The following is a 15,731-nucleotide window of genomic DNA, read 5'->3' on the forward strand; positions in this document are numbered from 1 at the left end:
CAAAGGGAAGGCTGGCTGGGTGGAGAGATGTCAGACAGCAGCGCTTTCACTGATGCTGCGCAGACGTCGGAGGAGGCGGAGCGAGGTAAATTTAAAGCGCCGGCGAATCGGGGATGGAGGGGAGTGGAGGAGTAAGGTTTTTTTTAAAAATACAAAGCGACGGTGCGGCGCCCTTGAAGGCAGGCGCCCCCCCGAAGCACTTACTGCGCTTACCGTGTTGGCATGGCCCTGGAAGGATGCCCATCTTTCGACACAAATCGCAAGATGGGCATCCTTCTCACAGGGTCGCCCAAATTGGCATAATCGAAAGCCGATTTTCGGCGTCCTCAACTGCTTTCCGTCGCGGGGACAACCAAAGTTCCCGGGGGCATGTCGGAGGCATAGCAACGGCGGGACTGGGGCGTGCCTAACACATGGGCGTCCTCGACCGAAAATGGAAAAAAGAAGGGCGTCCCTGACGAACAATTGGACAACTTTACCTGGTCCTTTTTTTCTTTTGTCCAAGCCACAAAAATGTGCCCTAAATGACCAGATGACCTGCACACATAGTGGACGCAAATCAAAAATGAAATTACCACAAGGCCCACACAGTAGCCAGGCTGTAACTCCAAATTGACACGTTGGGCACGCATAGGCGCCTGTGCGGCTTAGTAACAGGGCCCCTAAATGCTAAAAAGCCCATAAGCAGAAAAAGACATCTTAGCACTTGGTGTGCACTAAATTTTAATAAAAGGGCCCCTAAATCCCTGAACACACTTACACACGGCTTGTAAAATAAGCACATGCCTTCTTGACCCGCATGTACTTTAGGTGAGTAACCATGAAATATCTTTTGGAAAATCGACACACTTTAGCACAATTTTAAAAACCGTTTCTGAAGGCAAATTGGTTGTTTGAGTTTCCCTCCCCATATGGTGCTAAGGCTACGCATAGAGGGGCATAATCAAACGGCACCAGCCAAATCGATGGGCGACCATCTTTGGGGCCGGCTCCGCGAAGGGGCGGAGCCAAGCATATTTTTGAAATATGCTTCGCACCGGCCAAATCGCTCGCCGGGGTTAGATGAGATGGCCAACTCCGATTTTCAGCCATAATGGAAACCAGAGCCAGCCATCTCAAACCCGGCAAAATGTAAAGCATTTGGGCATGGGAGGAGCCAGCATTTCTAGTGCACTGGCCCCCCTGAGATGCCAGGACACCAACCGGGCACCCTAGGGGGCACTTTTCAAAAATTAAAAAAATAAAACAATTAGCTTTCAGGTGCTTAGCACCCTTCCCTTGGGTGCTGAACCCCCCAAATCCCCCCAAACCCACTGGCCACAACTCTTCAACATTACCATAGCCCTAAGGGCTGAAGGGGGGCACCTACATGTGGGTACAGTAGGTTTGGGGAGGTTTTGGAGGGCTCACATTTACCACCACAAGTGGAACAGGTAGGGGGATGGGCCTGGGTCCTCCTGCCTGAAGTGCACTGCACCCACTACAAACTGCTCCAGGGACCTGCATATTGCTGTCAGGGAGCTGGGTATGACATTTGAGGTTGGCATACAGGATGGCAAAAAAAGTTTTTAAAGTTGTTGTTTTGAGAGGGGGTTAGTGACCACTGAGGAAGTCAGGGGAGGTCATCTGGTCAGTTGGGGCACTTTTTTGGAACTTGGACCTGAAAAAAAAGGATCCAAATAAAGCAGACCAAATTCTCGTGACGGCCGGCTTTCTTTTTTCCATTATCGGGTGAAGCCGGCCATCTCAACGCACGCCCCCGTCCCGCCTTCGCTACCATGCCGGCCCCGCGACGGAACGCAGTTGAAGCCGCCCAAAATCAGCTTTCGATTATGCCAATTTGGGCGGATTCAGGAGATCGCCGCCCATCTCCCGATTTGTGTCGGAAGATGGGCGGCGATCTCTTTCGAAAATCAGCTTGGATAGTGTCTCACATTTAGGGGCGGCATTTCTGGAGCGTGTTTTGACTAGGATCATACTGTATTTTCAAGTCAGTGCATTGTTTTCTGAAAAAAAATCTACTACACAAAAAGCAGAACTATATCGGGTACTCTGATCTGGTGTCATTTTCAAAATGATATTCTGATTTTCTTTATTATTTTGTGACTATGCAAACCACTCTGACTTCTCTGACAAATAGGGTGCTATATCCAGTGTTTTTAAACTATTAAACGAGTGCACATTTTCTTTGGAAATTCATACTAAGTCCACAGCTATAATAACCATGGGTTTTATCTATTAAACTCCCCGAGCCCATACGCCGGGCCCCCCCACCCATCTTCAAATCATTGCTCAAAGCCCCTCTTCAATGTCGCCTTCGGCACCTAATCACTACATCCTTCTCAGGAAATCTCATATACCCCAACTTGACATTTCGTCCTTTAGATTGTAAGCTCTTCTGAGCAGGGACCGTCCTTATTCGTTAATTTGTACAGCGCTGCGTAACCCTAGTAGCGCTCTAGAAATGTTAAGTAGTAGTAGTAGTTTTATCTATTAATTATTTATTCACCCAATAGCCGTCGACATGAACAGCAGGTAAATTAAACATCATAGGAATCAGCAAACACATGACTCCTGTTCCTGTTTTCTTTCCATTTTACTTTTCCTTCTGTGATGCTTCTGTTCCCAGTCCTCTGTCTCCCTCCAGCTGTCATTGTTTCTTACCTTTCACTTCTTCCCATATCTCTCCTCTCTGCCTTTCATCCATCCATCAAAACTTCACACTTTTCATTCTTTTGCATTTCACACATTTGTATTTCTTGCCTTTCATCACTTCATCTCAGCTTTCTCTTGCCTGTCTCACTCGCAAAAAAGTTAACTTTCCCATATTCCCCACATATCTTACTTCTTTACAAAGCATAATTATAAAATCTATATTACAAAAAAAATGAAATCTAAATAAAATAAATAAAAATAAGATAAACATTGATGACAATTACAAAAATAAAACTAGCCTTTAAAACAATTGAAAACAAACTAGCTTTGCCCCAGTTTCCAGAATCATAGGAAATTTGACTCAGTTTATAATTCATAAGGCATTTTATTCCACTGCGTACTTTTGCCTCACTCTGGGCAGTTTTAGAATTGCTGCTGTTCCTGTTAAGGGTTAGATGGATTCCCCATCCCCCTGCCCTGTGGGCAGCATGCATGCCTCTGTAGCATTCCCAGTCCTGGAGGCCCAGGAAGCAGTGCCTGGTCCAGGAATCGAAACCAGATCCTATGCTTGGCAATATGCAAGGCTTACCACTGGCCTGGCCCCAGAAATGTATTTCTTTTTGTTAAACAAACTCATAGCTCAGCTCAGAGAAAACAAAATGATTTATACTTTAGAAACAGTGAGGTATGGAATCCTGCAGGAGTGAATGTTTTATATAATACTGCTAGCATTAAATCCATTCTTGTTTTCCAACACTATACAAATCTAATGTTTTACACTGCGTCCTCCACATAAATGTATCTGAAAAGTTTTACAGCTGTTGATAAAGACACAGTAAAACGCATTCCATAAAGTAGAAAGCGGGTGTGCCTTGTCAGCCCAGTACTAGTAAAATTGATTAATCAGAAAACTAATGTAATCCCCATTATATGAGGATTACTGAGTGGTACCAGCTCTCTAGATATCATGGGGGAGAGCTCGGATGTCCAACCTAAAGGGGAGTGGTGTTAAAATAAGTTGCAGAAAGAAAGTGGGTTTATGGATTGATAGGGGAGTTGGAGCTGAAGGTGATAGAAACTCCAGTTTGGGGGGAGAAGTGGTCTTTGGTTGCCTGAACCTCCGGCAGGACACTTAAAGCAGAGGAGATTCCAATATGGCTAAATAAGCTCAGGCTGAATTGAGGAGGGATTATTGCCCCATCAAGAGGCAAAGGTGAAGGTGTCAGAGCTGAGGGCTGGTAAGGGGAACCCCACTCAAAGCAGGAAACAGGACAGTGGAAGGCTGTTCAAGGTCAGGGTGCAACTCCAGAAGGGCATTGCTGGAAGAAGGACAACCTAAAGGGTCTGTGTGTGAGGGAAGTGGATTGTGATCAGAGAAAATCCAGGAGCAGCCTCAGACTATTACCAGTCTCTGAGTTGCATAAAGGACAGGAGTATCTGTGTGTAAATATTGGAATCACCAAGAAGATCAAGGGTGAACAACAAAGGTTGAGATTTTAATAACGGTCTATGGACTTTTCTTTTAGGAAGCCGTCCAAACCTTTTTTAAACTCCGCTAAGCCTTTACCACATTCTCTTGCAACGAATTCCAGAGTTTAATTACACGTTGAGTGAAGAAAAATTTTCTCTGATTCGTTTTAAATGTACTACATTGTAGCTTCATCGCATGCCCCCTAGTTCTAGTATTTTTGGAAAGCGTAAACAAATGCTTCACATCTACCCGTTCAACTCCACTCATTATTTTATAGACCTCTATCATATCTCCCCTCAGCCGCCTTTTCTCCAAGCTGAAGAGCCCTAGCCGCTTTAGCCTTTCCTCATAGGGGGAGCTTTAACACCAGATTGTTTGACTCTGGTGTTAAAGCTCCCCCTTGGCGAAGCTTAGATTGCAAAACAGGCACCTGCTGGGGCTCATGGGCACACCAGTTTGATAAGTGTCACATAACCACGACGTCATACCTATGCGTTGTCATGAGTAAATGAGTAATTGAAAAGGTGATTTCAGCATAGGTAGGTTGGGGAAGAGTCAATGATCAAAAAGCATACTCGAGTGCAGATTCACCGAGGGAGTGAAGTGAGAGTAGCCGTGTTTTCCTATATGAGACTCTACCTCATATGATTTGAGAAGATTATAGAGTTACTCCTAATATACTCTCTGCTATATTTTTTGTTTTGCTCTATCATTTAGGCGTCAGCATTTACACCAAGTTTTACTTGGTGTAACTGCCCATGACTAAATTTAGTCACACAGATGGGCGCCCTCCTTTTCCAAAATCCAACTCGTTCTCCCTTCCTCTCCCCTTCCAACTCCCCTTCCTTACCAGCACTTCCCCAGTTGCATACAATGGAAGCAGTGCATGCAAATTTCTCATACATATTAATTGTGGGTATTCTAAAAACCTGACAAACTAGGTGTGTCCTGAGGTCTGGGTTGAGAACCCCTGGTCTAAAGAAAACCTTTTTGGTAAGAGAATATTTGAAAATCGAGAACTCTGTACCTTTGTTTTATGCATTGTTTGAGGAGTTACCATTGTTTTCTGTATTATCTGACTTTTTGCTCATCTGTCAATGGGTCGGTCCCGTTTAGGTCAGAGAATAGACACTGTACTGTACTTTATCACATGATATTATTCCCTCTCTATATTGAGATATTCCTGCTATTTCCTTTCTTAGAGCTGTTTGCCAGCCTAGTCCCAAAAGAGCAAAAAGAAATTACTAGATAAGGGGGGAAAACTGCACTTCCATTAATTAGAGAGTCATTATTTTCTCCTAGGTACAGAAGCAAGTGGTTGGTCCTTTCAGGTCGCACCTGATGTCACCGGAGAAGTTGGAAAGCCTGTCGCTTTGCTTTGCACCTTCACACATCCTCACAAAAATTATAACGGCACCTTGACCGGCATCTGGAGAATTGGAGAACCATACAATGGAATGGTGATCTTTAAGTGCGTGAGCCACAACAGTAATGATCTCTGTAAAACCACAGTTAGTTACAGAAACAAATACAAGCTGCTGGGGAATCCAAGGCATAACAACCTTTCAATCAAAATAGATAACTTGACATGGAGTGACAGTGACCGATACTTCTGCCGTGTGGAACTTTCCACAGAGCACCACGACAAGTATGAGACCAAAACTGGAACAAGGTTGCATCTAATAGGTAAGACCTGGTAAACTGATGAGGATATCATACAGAGGGCTAAATTCAATAAATGGTGCTAAAAGTTAGGCGCTGGGATGATCCGCACTAAGGGCCCTGTTTGCTAAGGTGTGCTTGCGATTTTAGCGTGTGCTAAAAATTAGCACGCGCTAACCATGTAGATGCCCAATAGGAATATTATAGACATCTACATGGGAGCACAAAAACACTAACGTGTCTTTAGCGCAGCTTAGTAAATAGGGCCCTAAGTTAGTATTCTATAAAGGGCGCTGTACGTGAAGCTTCTTTTATAGAATATTAGCTTAGCGCACATTTGCCCCCTAATTTTATAAAGGGCACTTTGAGATACGCATATGCAAATTTGGGCAAACACCCAAATTGTTTGTGCATCTTAATTGAATAATTAGCCAATTTGCGCCAATTGGCATTTTAACAAGCTATTACTGACGCTAATTGGAATCAATTATGATGTACATGTGTAAATTTAGGTGCAAGATCCGTGCCTAAATTTTTCATGCATTTCAAAAAAGGGGATGCTGAAATGGGAGGGTCATGGGCAGTTCAGGGGCAGATCGTGAGCATGGTTTTTGGTCACACACGCAATTATAGAATAAGAGGGCTTCACAACTATATTTAAGCGTGACCTCTAGGACGTAAGTTCTGTTTTAAAACCGCGCCTAACTTTAGGTCCAGCTTATAGAATAGCATTCAGAGTTTCATTTTCTGCGCCATTTATAGAATCTAGCCCTTGGTATCTAACTTTGGGTATGAGCACTTATGCCTGCCAAAGGCTGGTGTAAATGCTGGGGCCCAACTGTTGGCAGTTAGGCGCGCAAGTTCAGATATTCTATAACATCGCTCCTAATTTCTGGGAATGTCCCAACCTGCCTATGCCCCTCATATGGCCACACCCCCTTTGGAGTTGTGCATTATGAAATTTGACACACGTGTTATAGAATAAGGGGTAGGGTAGATCTGTGCATAACTCCCGTCCACCTCTGCGCCCCCACCCGTCCAACTCTGTGCCCCTCGTCCACCTCTGCGCCCCCCCCCCCAAATTGCAGAGCTGGCTATAGCCGGGGAGAGAGCCTGGGGGGGGCAATCTAATTCATGTTTAATATGGGATAAAATGCCATAAATAAGTAATAAACTTTTAATGTTGAGCACCTGATTCTCAAAGTTGACGTATTCCAAACACTATAATGAAAATAAAATGATTTTTTTTTCTACCTTTGTTGTCTGGTGACTTTGTTTTTCTGCTCATGCTGGCCCAGTATCCGATTCTGCTGCTATCTGTCCTCTAACCTCCATTTCCAGGGCTTCCTTCCATTTAGTTCTTTACTTCTTCTTTCTTCTTCATTTCTGGTCCTAGCTTCTGCATATTTTCTTCATCCATGTGCAGTTTTCTCCTCTCTTCCTTTCCCCTCTTCTCATCTCCTTTCTCACTCTTCCCACCATCCATCCATGTCCAGCATTTCTTCTCTCTCCCCTCCCTCTCCTCATCCATGTCCAGCAACCCTCCTCTCACCCCTGTCCTCCATCCACCCATGTCCAGCAGCAAACCCTCATCTCCCTGCCCTCCATGCACCCATTGTCCAGCAGCAACCCTCCTCCTCCCCTCCATCCACCCATGTCCAGCAACCCTCCTCTCCCCCTGCCCTCCATCCACCCACCCATGTCCAGCAACCCTCGTCTCCTCCCTGCCCTCCTCTCCTCCATCTGCCTTCTTCCAGCCCTCCCCACTCCCCTGGTCGTCCATCTTCCGTCTGCCCTCTGCAGCTCTGCTCCCGATAGTAGCCCTGGTTTCCTTCTTGCCCCGCCGCCCTGCCTTTAAAATTTTTATTTTCCCTCGAGGCGCGCCAGCGTTGAAGCAAAGGCAGCAGGCTCAGCTCGGTTCCAGCCTTCGTTCTGTTCCTTCGCATCATGGCTTCACCCACGCGCAAACAGGAAATACGTCAGGCAAGGGCGGAGCCATGATGCGAAGGAACGGAATGAAGGCTGGAACCGAGCTGAGCCTGCTGCCTTCACTTCAACGCTGGCGCGCCTCGAGGGAAAATAAAAATTTTAAAGGCAGGCGGCGGCGCAAGAAGGAAACCAGGGCTCCTATCGGCAGAGCTGCAGAGGGCAGACGGAAGATGGACGAGCGGGGAGCAGAGGCGAGCCGGCTCGCACGGGCCAACAACCAGCTCGCAAGATGCCAGTAAATTTAACAACCAGCTCTTGTGAGCTGGTGCAAGCTGGCTCCAGCACACCACTGTATGCGCATCAAATGCCACTTGGCTCCTCCAATACACGCGTCCAAAAATATTATTTTTCGGGCGCACACGCCTTCGTTATGCCTCCGCTGACACACACATACCTCCCCCCCCCCAGGGACTTGCATACTGCCCCCTCCCCCAGGGATGGCCAACTTTCAAGGGCGTGGAGGAGTGGCAGAGTGGTTAGAGCACTGGTCTTGCAATCCAGAGGTGGACAGTTCAAATCCCACTGCTGCTACTTGTGCATTTATTCTAATCAAGTTATCTTTATAAAAAGATAACTTGATTAGAGAAGCTGTTGATGTTTATAGGTTGTTCTTGAAGCAAAAGACTTAAATCTAGCTACGTTTAGGGAAATACTTCAGGGTTCTTTTACAAAGCTGTGGTAAAAAGTGGCCTTACGTGGTCTTTCCCACTTGCTAAGGCCACTTCTACTGCTGCTGGAAAATGGCCGATTTTTCCATTTTCCAAATTAATGGCTAAACACTAATGTTGGGAAGGTAATCCACACAAGTGGAGGACTGTGAATAAAGGCTTCTGTTATACCTACGTCATTCTGCTGATTGGAGGTGTCGTGTTAGCTACACTACTCTTTTCAACACGCTAATGTTCCCATTAGCATGCAGTCATTACCAAAAGTTAGCATGTGAGCCCTTACCCACCACCTATTTCATACATGGTAGGGCTCGCTTGCTAATCCTATGCTAATTGGTTAGCACACAGCAATGTAGATGCACTAACTGATTAGCGCAGAGCCCCCAGACATGATCCCTCCCAGAAAAATTAAAAAAGAATTTTTAGCATGTAGTTTGTGCACACACATTCAGAACTTACCATGGGACATCTCAGCGCACCCTGCTGCGGTAAGGTCTTTAAGATGTGGTAAAGCATGCACTAGTGCTTACCACAGCTTAGTAAAAGGAGCCCTTTATGTTATTGCAGCCCTGTGCAAATTATAGTACTTACCAGGAGCACTTCTTCCCCCCCCCCCCCCCCCCCCCTTGGCAAGAAAAGACCCCATGTGATTGGATCTAGGGTGTAAATATTTATACTGCAGCTTCATTTTAGGTACTATTTTTTGTTACATTTGTACCCCACTCTTTCCCATCATGGCAGGCTCATGCGGCTTACATGGGGCAATGGAGGGTTAAGTGACTTGCCCAGAGTCACAAGGACTGCTGCTTTGTCCCTAATATTTTATAAAATGATGTGAATTCAGATTTAATAGTGTTTAATACATTTTGCATATATACTAACAATTTTGAGATAATTTATAGTTGTGGTAATATATTGCATTTATTATATGTTACAACTATATTGAAATTTATTTACCCATGTTTTGTGAATGGAATATTTTATAAGATACCTGGTGTCTATCAGGCTCATTTTCAAAAGAGAAGGACGCCCATTCTTTCAACACAAATGGAAAGTGGGCGTCCTTCTCCCAGGGGTCGTCCAAATCGGTATAATGGAAAGCCGATTTTGGACGTCCCCAACTGCTTTCCGTCACAGGGATGGCCAAAGTTCAAGGGGGCGTATCGGGAGGCGTAGCGAAGGCGGGACTTGGGGCATGCCTAACACATGGACGTCCTCGACCCATAATGGAAAAAAAAAGGCGTCCCTGACGAGTACTTGGATGACTTTAACTTGGTCCTGTTTTTCTTATGACCAAGGCACAAAAGGTAGCCGAAATGACCAGATGACCACCGGAGAAAATTGGGGATGACTTCCCCTTACTCCCCCAGTGGTCACTAACCCCCTCCCACCCTCAAAAAACATTTTCAAAATATTTTTTGCCTGCCTCACATGTCATACTCAGTCCATCAAAGCAGTATGCAGGTCCCTGGAGCAGTTTTTAGTGGGTGCAGTGCACTTCAGGCAGGTGGACCCAGGCCCATCCCCCTCCCTACCTGTTACATTTGTGGAGGAAACAGCGAGCCCTCCAAAACCCACCACAAACCCACTGTACCCACATCTAGGTGCCCCCCCTTCACCCGTAAGGGCTATGGTAGTGGTGTACAGTTGTGAGGTGTGTGGTTTTAGGGGGGTGGGGGGGTTGGGGGGCTCAGCAGACAAGGTAAAGGGAGCTATGTTCCTGGGAGCATTTTATGAAGTCCACTGCAGTGCCCCTAGGGTGCCCGGTTTGGTGTCCTAGCATGTCAGGGGGACCAGTGTACTACGAATGCTGGCTCCTCCCATGACCAAAGGGCTTGCATTTAGTCGTTGTCTGAGATGGGTGTCCTTGGTTTCCATTATTGCCGACCAACTCTCTAAGGACAACCAAAATTTCAAGATTTGGGCGTCCCCAGACCATATTATCGAAACAAAAGATGGACATCCATCTTGTTTCGATTAATATGGGTTTCCTCGCTCATCCATTGGGATGTTTTGCAAGGACGTACTCAACAAAACTTGGGCATCCCTTTCGATTATGCCCCTCTATGACAATTCAGACTGTACAGAACATAAATTTATCTAATTTAGAAGTATTAACAACTGTCCATATTAGTAGTTATGAGTGCAAAATGGAGGATGACTGTTTTGGGAGTGTTAATTATCAGTGAAGACACTCTCAGGAAGCTATAGAACGAGTGGAAGTAATCGATTTTTTACTCGTTCAAAAGTACATAGACTAGGAGACACTCAAGGAAAGTTACATGGAAATACTTTAAAACAAATAGAAGGAAATATTTTTTCACTCAATGAATAGTTGTTCTGCTTTAGGTTCTTTCGAGTATATCTCTGTCAGACATATACTATAAAGGCAGGTCAAAGGTTATTACATAAATTTTATTCAAATAAGTAAATCATAAATCATACATTACCGCTTGAGTGACAACATCTCCTGTCAGCGGCTGGGAAGTTCCGATGCAGCCAAACAGAGAGAGTCTCAGCGGGCACAAGGGGCCTAGGCAACACATCTGTTCCTGGTTGAAACCTCTGTTTGGCCACCCTTAGCTCCAGCTTTTATACTGACCAATAAACATGATCTCATTTAATTGAATAAGCTGACATGTAGTTAAGGAGTGACAGTTTCTTAATGCAATCCCCAGGAACTGGCCAGGTTTCCAGAGATTCATGTGAAACATCACCCCTAGCCCTAAGCATGTTGTCATTCCATTTAGTACAAATTACTTCATTTAATATGATAATGCTATCAATTCCTGTCCTGAGAGCCCATTACTTTCAAGAGAGCATTAAATATCCATATGGGAGTCCATTATGTACTTTGAAGAGAGCATTAACTATGCTATCATTACTTCATCATGTACTTTCAAGAGAACATTAACTATGATATCAGTACTTCATTATGTACTTTCAAGAAACATTAAATATAATAACAACACAGGCAGAACTCATTATGTACTTTCAAGGAAACATTAAATATGATATCAATACTTAGGCAGAACTCAATGTCAAGCACAAACTTTTCCATTACAATAGTTAAGCTCTAGAACTCTTTGCCAGAGGATGTGGTAACAGCGGTTATCGTATCTAGGTTTTAAAAAGGTTTGGACAAATTCCTGGAGGAAAAGTCCATAGTCTGCTATTGAGACAGACATGGGAAGCAACTGTTTGCCCTAGGATTTCTAGTATGGAGTGTTGCCACAATTTGGGTTTCTGCCAGGTACTTGTGAACCTGGCTTGGCCACTGTTTGGAAAACAGGATACTAGGCTAGATGACCCAGTATGGCTATTCTTATGTTCTTATGTTTCCTACTCACAAATCTTCTAAGTTGCCATTCCACAGTGCAGCTTCACAGTTAAAGAAATCTGTGTTGTAAGTGCTTGTTATTGCTTCATATGAGGGATGTTTGCCATTTATAGTCACACAGGGGAAACACATGAGGCTTTTGTAAGAAAATGACTTGTATCTCTGGTAATTAATATCCAAGGCATCTATTTGACAAAGTACCTCAATGAGAAATTCCTGAGGAAATTAAAGTCATGGGATGGTAGGCAATGTACTTTTGTGGACTGGAAGCCGGTTGCAAGATAGAAAGCAGAGAGTAGGGTTAAATGAACAATTTTCTAAATGGAGGAAGGTGAATAGTGTTTCAGGGATCTGCACTGGGATCACTGCTTTTTTAATTAATTTATAAATGATCTGGAAATGGCAACAATGAGTCAGGTGATCAAATCTGTAGATAACACAGAATTATTCAAAGTTGTTAAATCACAAGTGGGTTTTGAGAAATTACAGGAGGACCTTGTGAGACCAGGAGATTTGGCGTTCAAATGTCAGATGAAATTTCATATGGACAGGTACAAAGTGATGCACATAGGGAACAACAACCCTTTGCCATTAAATGATAGCATTTATTTCCCTGCCTTTCACCACTTTTTTGTATTCTATATTAAGGTGGTATATTAAGTATATATTTCAAACCATAAATATGATTTTACGGTTTCTCATTAGGAGTTACCATCCAGGAAAAGGATCTTGGCTCATCGTAGACAATATGTTAAAATCCTGCACTCATTGCGCAGTGGTGACCAATGCCCTGATGATCAAAGGTAAATGCAGGTGCTAAGGCCATTAGCTCTGGGCTAGTGCTTGCACTTACCTGCGTCCCTATGATCGGGCAAACAGCGCCCAAGTGAGGCAATAGCACAGAGCTCATTTAAATTAGATTTAAATGAGCTCTGCTTGTATTCCACCCCTATGATCAGAGAACAGCACTCTGATCTTAGGGGCAGAATAGCGCCTTAACCCTACACCAGCTCGGAGCTGGTGTTAGAGTTAGGCTCTGTTCCCCCCCCCCCCACCCCCACCACCCCCCCATCAGAGTCAGTCTAGCCCAGAATATCACTGTCAGCCCGAGCTGCCACCATGTCTTGGCGGTCCATTAGACCACGGATCCTCCTCCAAAGGCAAGGCCCTGGTGGTCTAGTGCCCCCCCCCCCAAGCTCCCATACAGACCTCCAGCCTCCGACCCTCCCCAACACCCAAAAAAAACATACCTTGTGGTCCAATTGGGCTGCCGACCCAACTCCCCCACCTTCCCTGGTAGTCCAGTGGCCACCCCCCTCCCCAGTACCTCTGCTTTGGAGATGGTAGTAGCATTCCCTCCTCTTTCCAGTGCTGTCTTCAAAATGGCAGCACCCCTGCCCTGCCCAGTGTATCCTGCAATACACTGGTGGGGCTTCCCTACCATATAGGGAGTACTGGAGGCAGGTCAACTTTGCTTCAGCACTCACAGGCAGAGAATCTCAAACCCTAGACTCTTTTGGGCAGAAGATGTATCTGGCCCCTATGCTCATCTCCCACATACAATCTTACCAGCCATATATGAGCATTACTTGTGGAACTTGGTGCACAGTATGTCTGATTTGGCAGACTTTCTCCCACCGGAGCAGGCTGAATCACTTTGCCAGTTGGCCAAGCAGCAGAAGGTGTATCATAGGTTCTTGGCCAGAGGTGCCTACAATACTTTTGATGTGGCTTCCAGGATCTCTGCCCAAAGTATAGCAATGTGCAGACTTTCCTGGCTCTGTGTCTCTGACTTGGATCCGGTGTTGCAGCAGATGCCACATACTGGGGGATATCTTTTTTGGAGCGAGAATGGAGGAGGTCACCATTGATATTCCATCCTGCCAGACCATTCTGCACCCTTCTCTTCCTCTAGGAGGTTTTTAGACAAGTCAAAGAGGGTCCCTACTACTCACAAGAGGCATAAGTATGCTCCTTCTTCTCACCAGCCTCAGCAGGCACAGCCCCAGTGGGCTCGTTCTCATCAACAACGTATGCCTAAGGCCTAACCATCTCCTCAGTCAAACAGAGGATGAGTTTTTGACTGGGTCCAGCAGACCATAGCCACAACCAAAGTGACCATCCAGATGACCTACAAGTAGAAGGGAGGCTGAGCTTTTTTTCAAGAAAGGTGGCCTCTTGTACTTCATACTGATGGGTTCTTCAAATAGGTCCATTCAGTTACACCCTACATTGGCGTCAAAGACTGCCAAATGTCCTCTGTGAGCATCTTCCTACAGCTCTCAGCATAAGCATGTACTTGCAGAGGAATCCTCTGCCCTTCTAAAGCCCAATGCAGTCAAGCCCATTCCACCAGGGGAAGAAGGGCAGGAATTATGTTCCAGGTACTTCCTTGACACCAAAAAAACCTTCTACACCTCTCCAAGTCTGGTCTCAAGACCAACTCCATAAGGGTTCACCTTAGTGCAATCAGTGCTTATCAATGTGTGGAGGATAAGCCCATCTCTGTACAGCCTCTAGTTGTTCACTTCATGAGAGGTTTGCTTTTGTTGAAGCCCTCTGTCACACCTCCACCTGTGTCATGGGACCTAAATGTCATCCTCACCCAAGATGATGAAAGCTCCTTTTAAGCCGCTAGATTCCTGTCACCTGTTTTTGGTGACTATTACTTCAGCTCGCAGGGTCAGTGAGCTTCAGGCTTTAGTAGTGGATCCAACTTCTACTAACTTTCTTCACAACAGAGTAGTAAGTTCCTGCATAAGATTCTGTCAGAGTTCCATCTGAACCAGTCCATCGTCCTTCTAATATTCTTTCCCAAGCCTCATGCCCATCCTGGCGAGAGTGCACTTCACACTTGTGGACTGCAAGTGAGCATTGGCCTTTTACTTGGAGCAGACTAGGCCCTGCAGACAGTCCACCCAGCTTTTTGTTTCTTTTGATTCCAACAGGATGGGAGTTGCCATTGGGAAATGTACAATCTCTAATTGGCTGGCAGATTGCATTTCTTTCACTTATACCCTAGCTGGGATGACTCTTGAGGGTCATGTCAAGTCTCACAATGTCAGAGCCATGGCGGTGTTGGTAGCTCACTGGTGGTTAGCCTCCATTGAAGAAATTTGCAAGGCTGCAATGTATCTTCAGTCCACACATTCACATCTCACTACTGCCTTGAGCAGGATATCAACGTGATAGTCAGTTTGGACAGGCAGTTCTGCAGAATTTGTTTGGGGTCTAGAATCCAGCTCCACCCTCCTAGGCCCATTTTGTTCTGTTCTAGGCTGCACTCTCACACAGCTGTATATAGTTTCAGGTTAATTATTATTTTGAACTCACCATTGCAAGTTCCAATTGACCTCTGGTTGTTGTTTTCGGTGAGCCTAGTAGCTAGGGATTGTCTCGTGTGAGAATACGGCCTGCTTGTACTTGGAGAAAGCTAAGATACTTACCTGTAGCAGATATTCTCCAAGGACAGCAGGCCATTCATTCTCACGTACCTTCCCATCTCCCCTTGGAGTTGTCTCCTGTCCTGATAGCTATGCTATTCTACAGCTGGTCCTGTGCTCTCATGGCAGGTGGGAAGGCACTCACGTATGAGTGGTGGGGATGCTGGTATGTCTTAAAGCTGTACAATGTATTTCAAGCATTTCACACTGGGTGACATGGTTGACGTCACCCACATGTGAGAATGAATGAGCTAAAAAAAATGTGTGCATTATTTCCTAGAGGAAAAGTCCATAAACCATTAGTAAGATAGACTTGCAGAAATCCACTGCTTATTCCTGGAATCTATCCCCCAGATTCTATATAGGTCGCCCAAAATTGGATGCTCAGGGCAGATGTGCACATAACTTAATTAGTTAATGAACCATTATCAATTATTGATAATAATTGGCACTAGTTGCACTTATGTGTGGATCTGCCTACACACTATTCCAGTGGTTCCCAA

At 45.1% G+C, this 15,731-nt stretch overlaps 1 protein-coding gene across 1 annotated transcript in view; it reads left to right on the forward strand.

Moving 5' to 3' along the window:
• The window catches only part of SIGLEC15 (sialic acid binding Ig like lectin 15), a 39,946-nt gene that overhangs the window by 4,298 nt on the left and 19,917 nt on the right, over positions 1–15,731 (forward strand). The window contains exon 2 of the mRNA XM_030191897.1: positions 5,429–5,812. Within this exon, the coding sequence (XP_030047757.1) occupies positions 5,429–5,812 (384 nt within the window). The remainder of the gene's footprint in view (positions 1–5,428; positions 5,813–15,731) is intronic.

Source organism: Microcaecilia unicolor, chromosome 2 (genome assembly GCF_901765095.1).
Source record: "Microcaecilia unicolor chromosome 2, aMicUni1.1, whole genome shotgun sequence".
In the NCBI taxonomy this organism is placed as follows: Eukaryota; Metazoa; Chordata; class Amphibia; order Gymnophiona; family Siphonopidae; genus Microcaecilia; species Microcaecilia unicolor.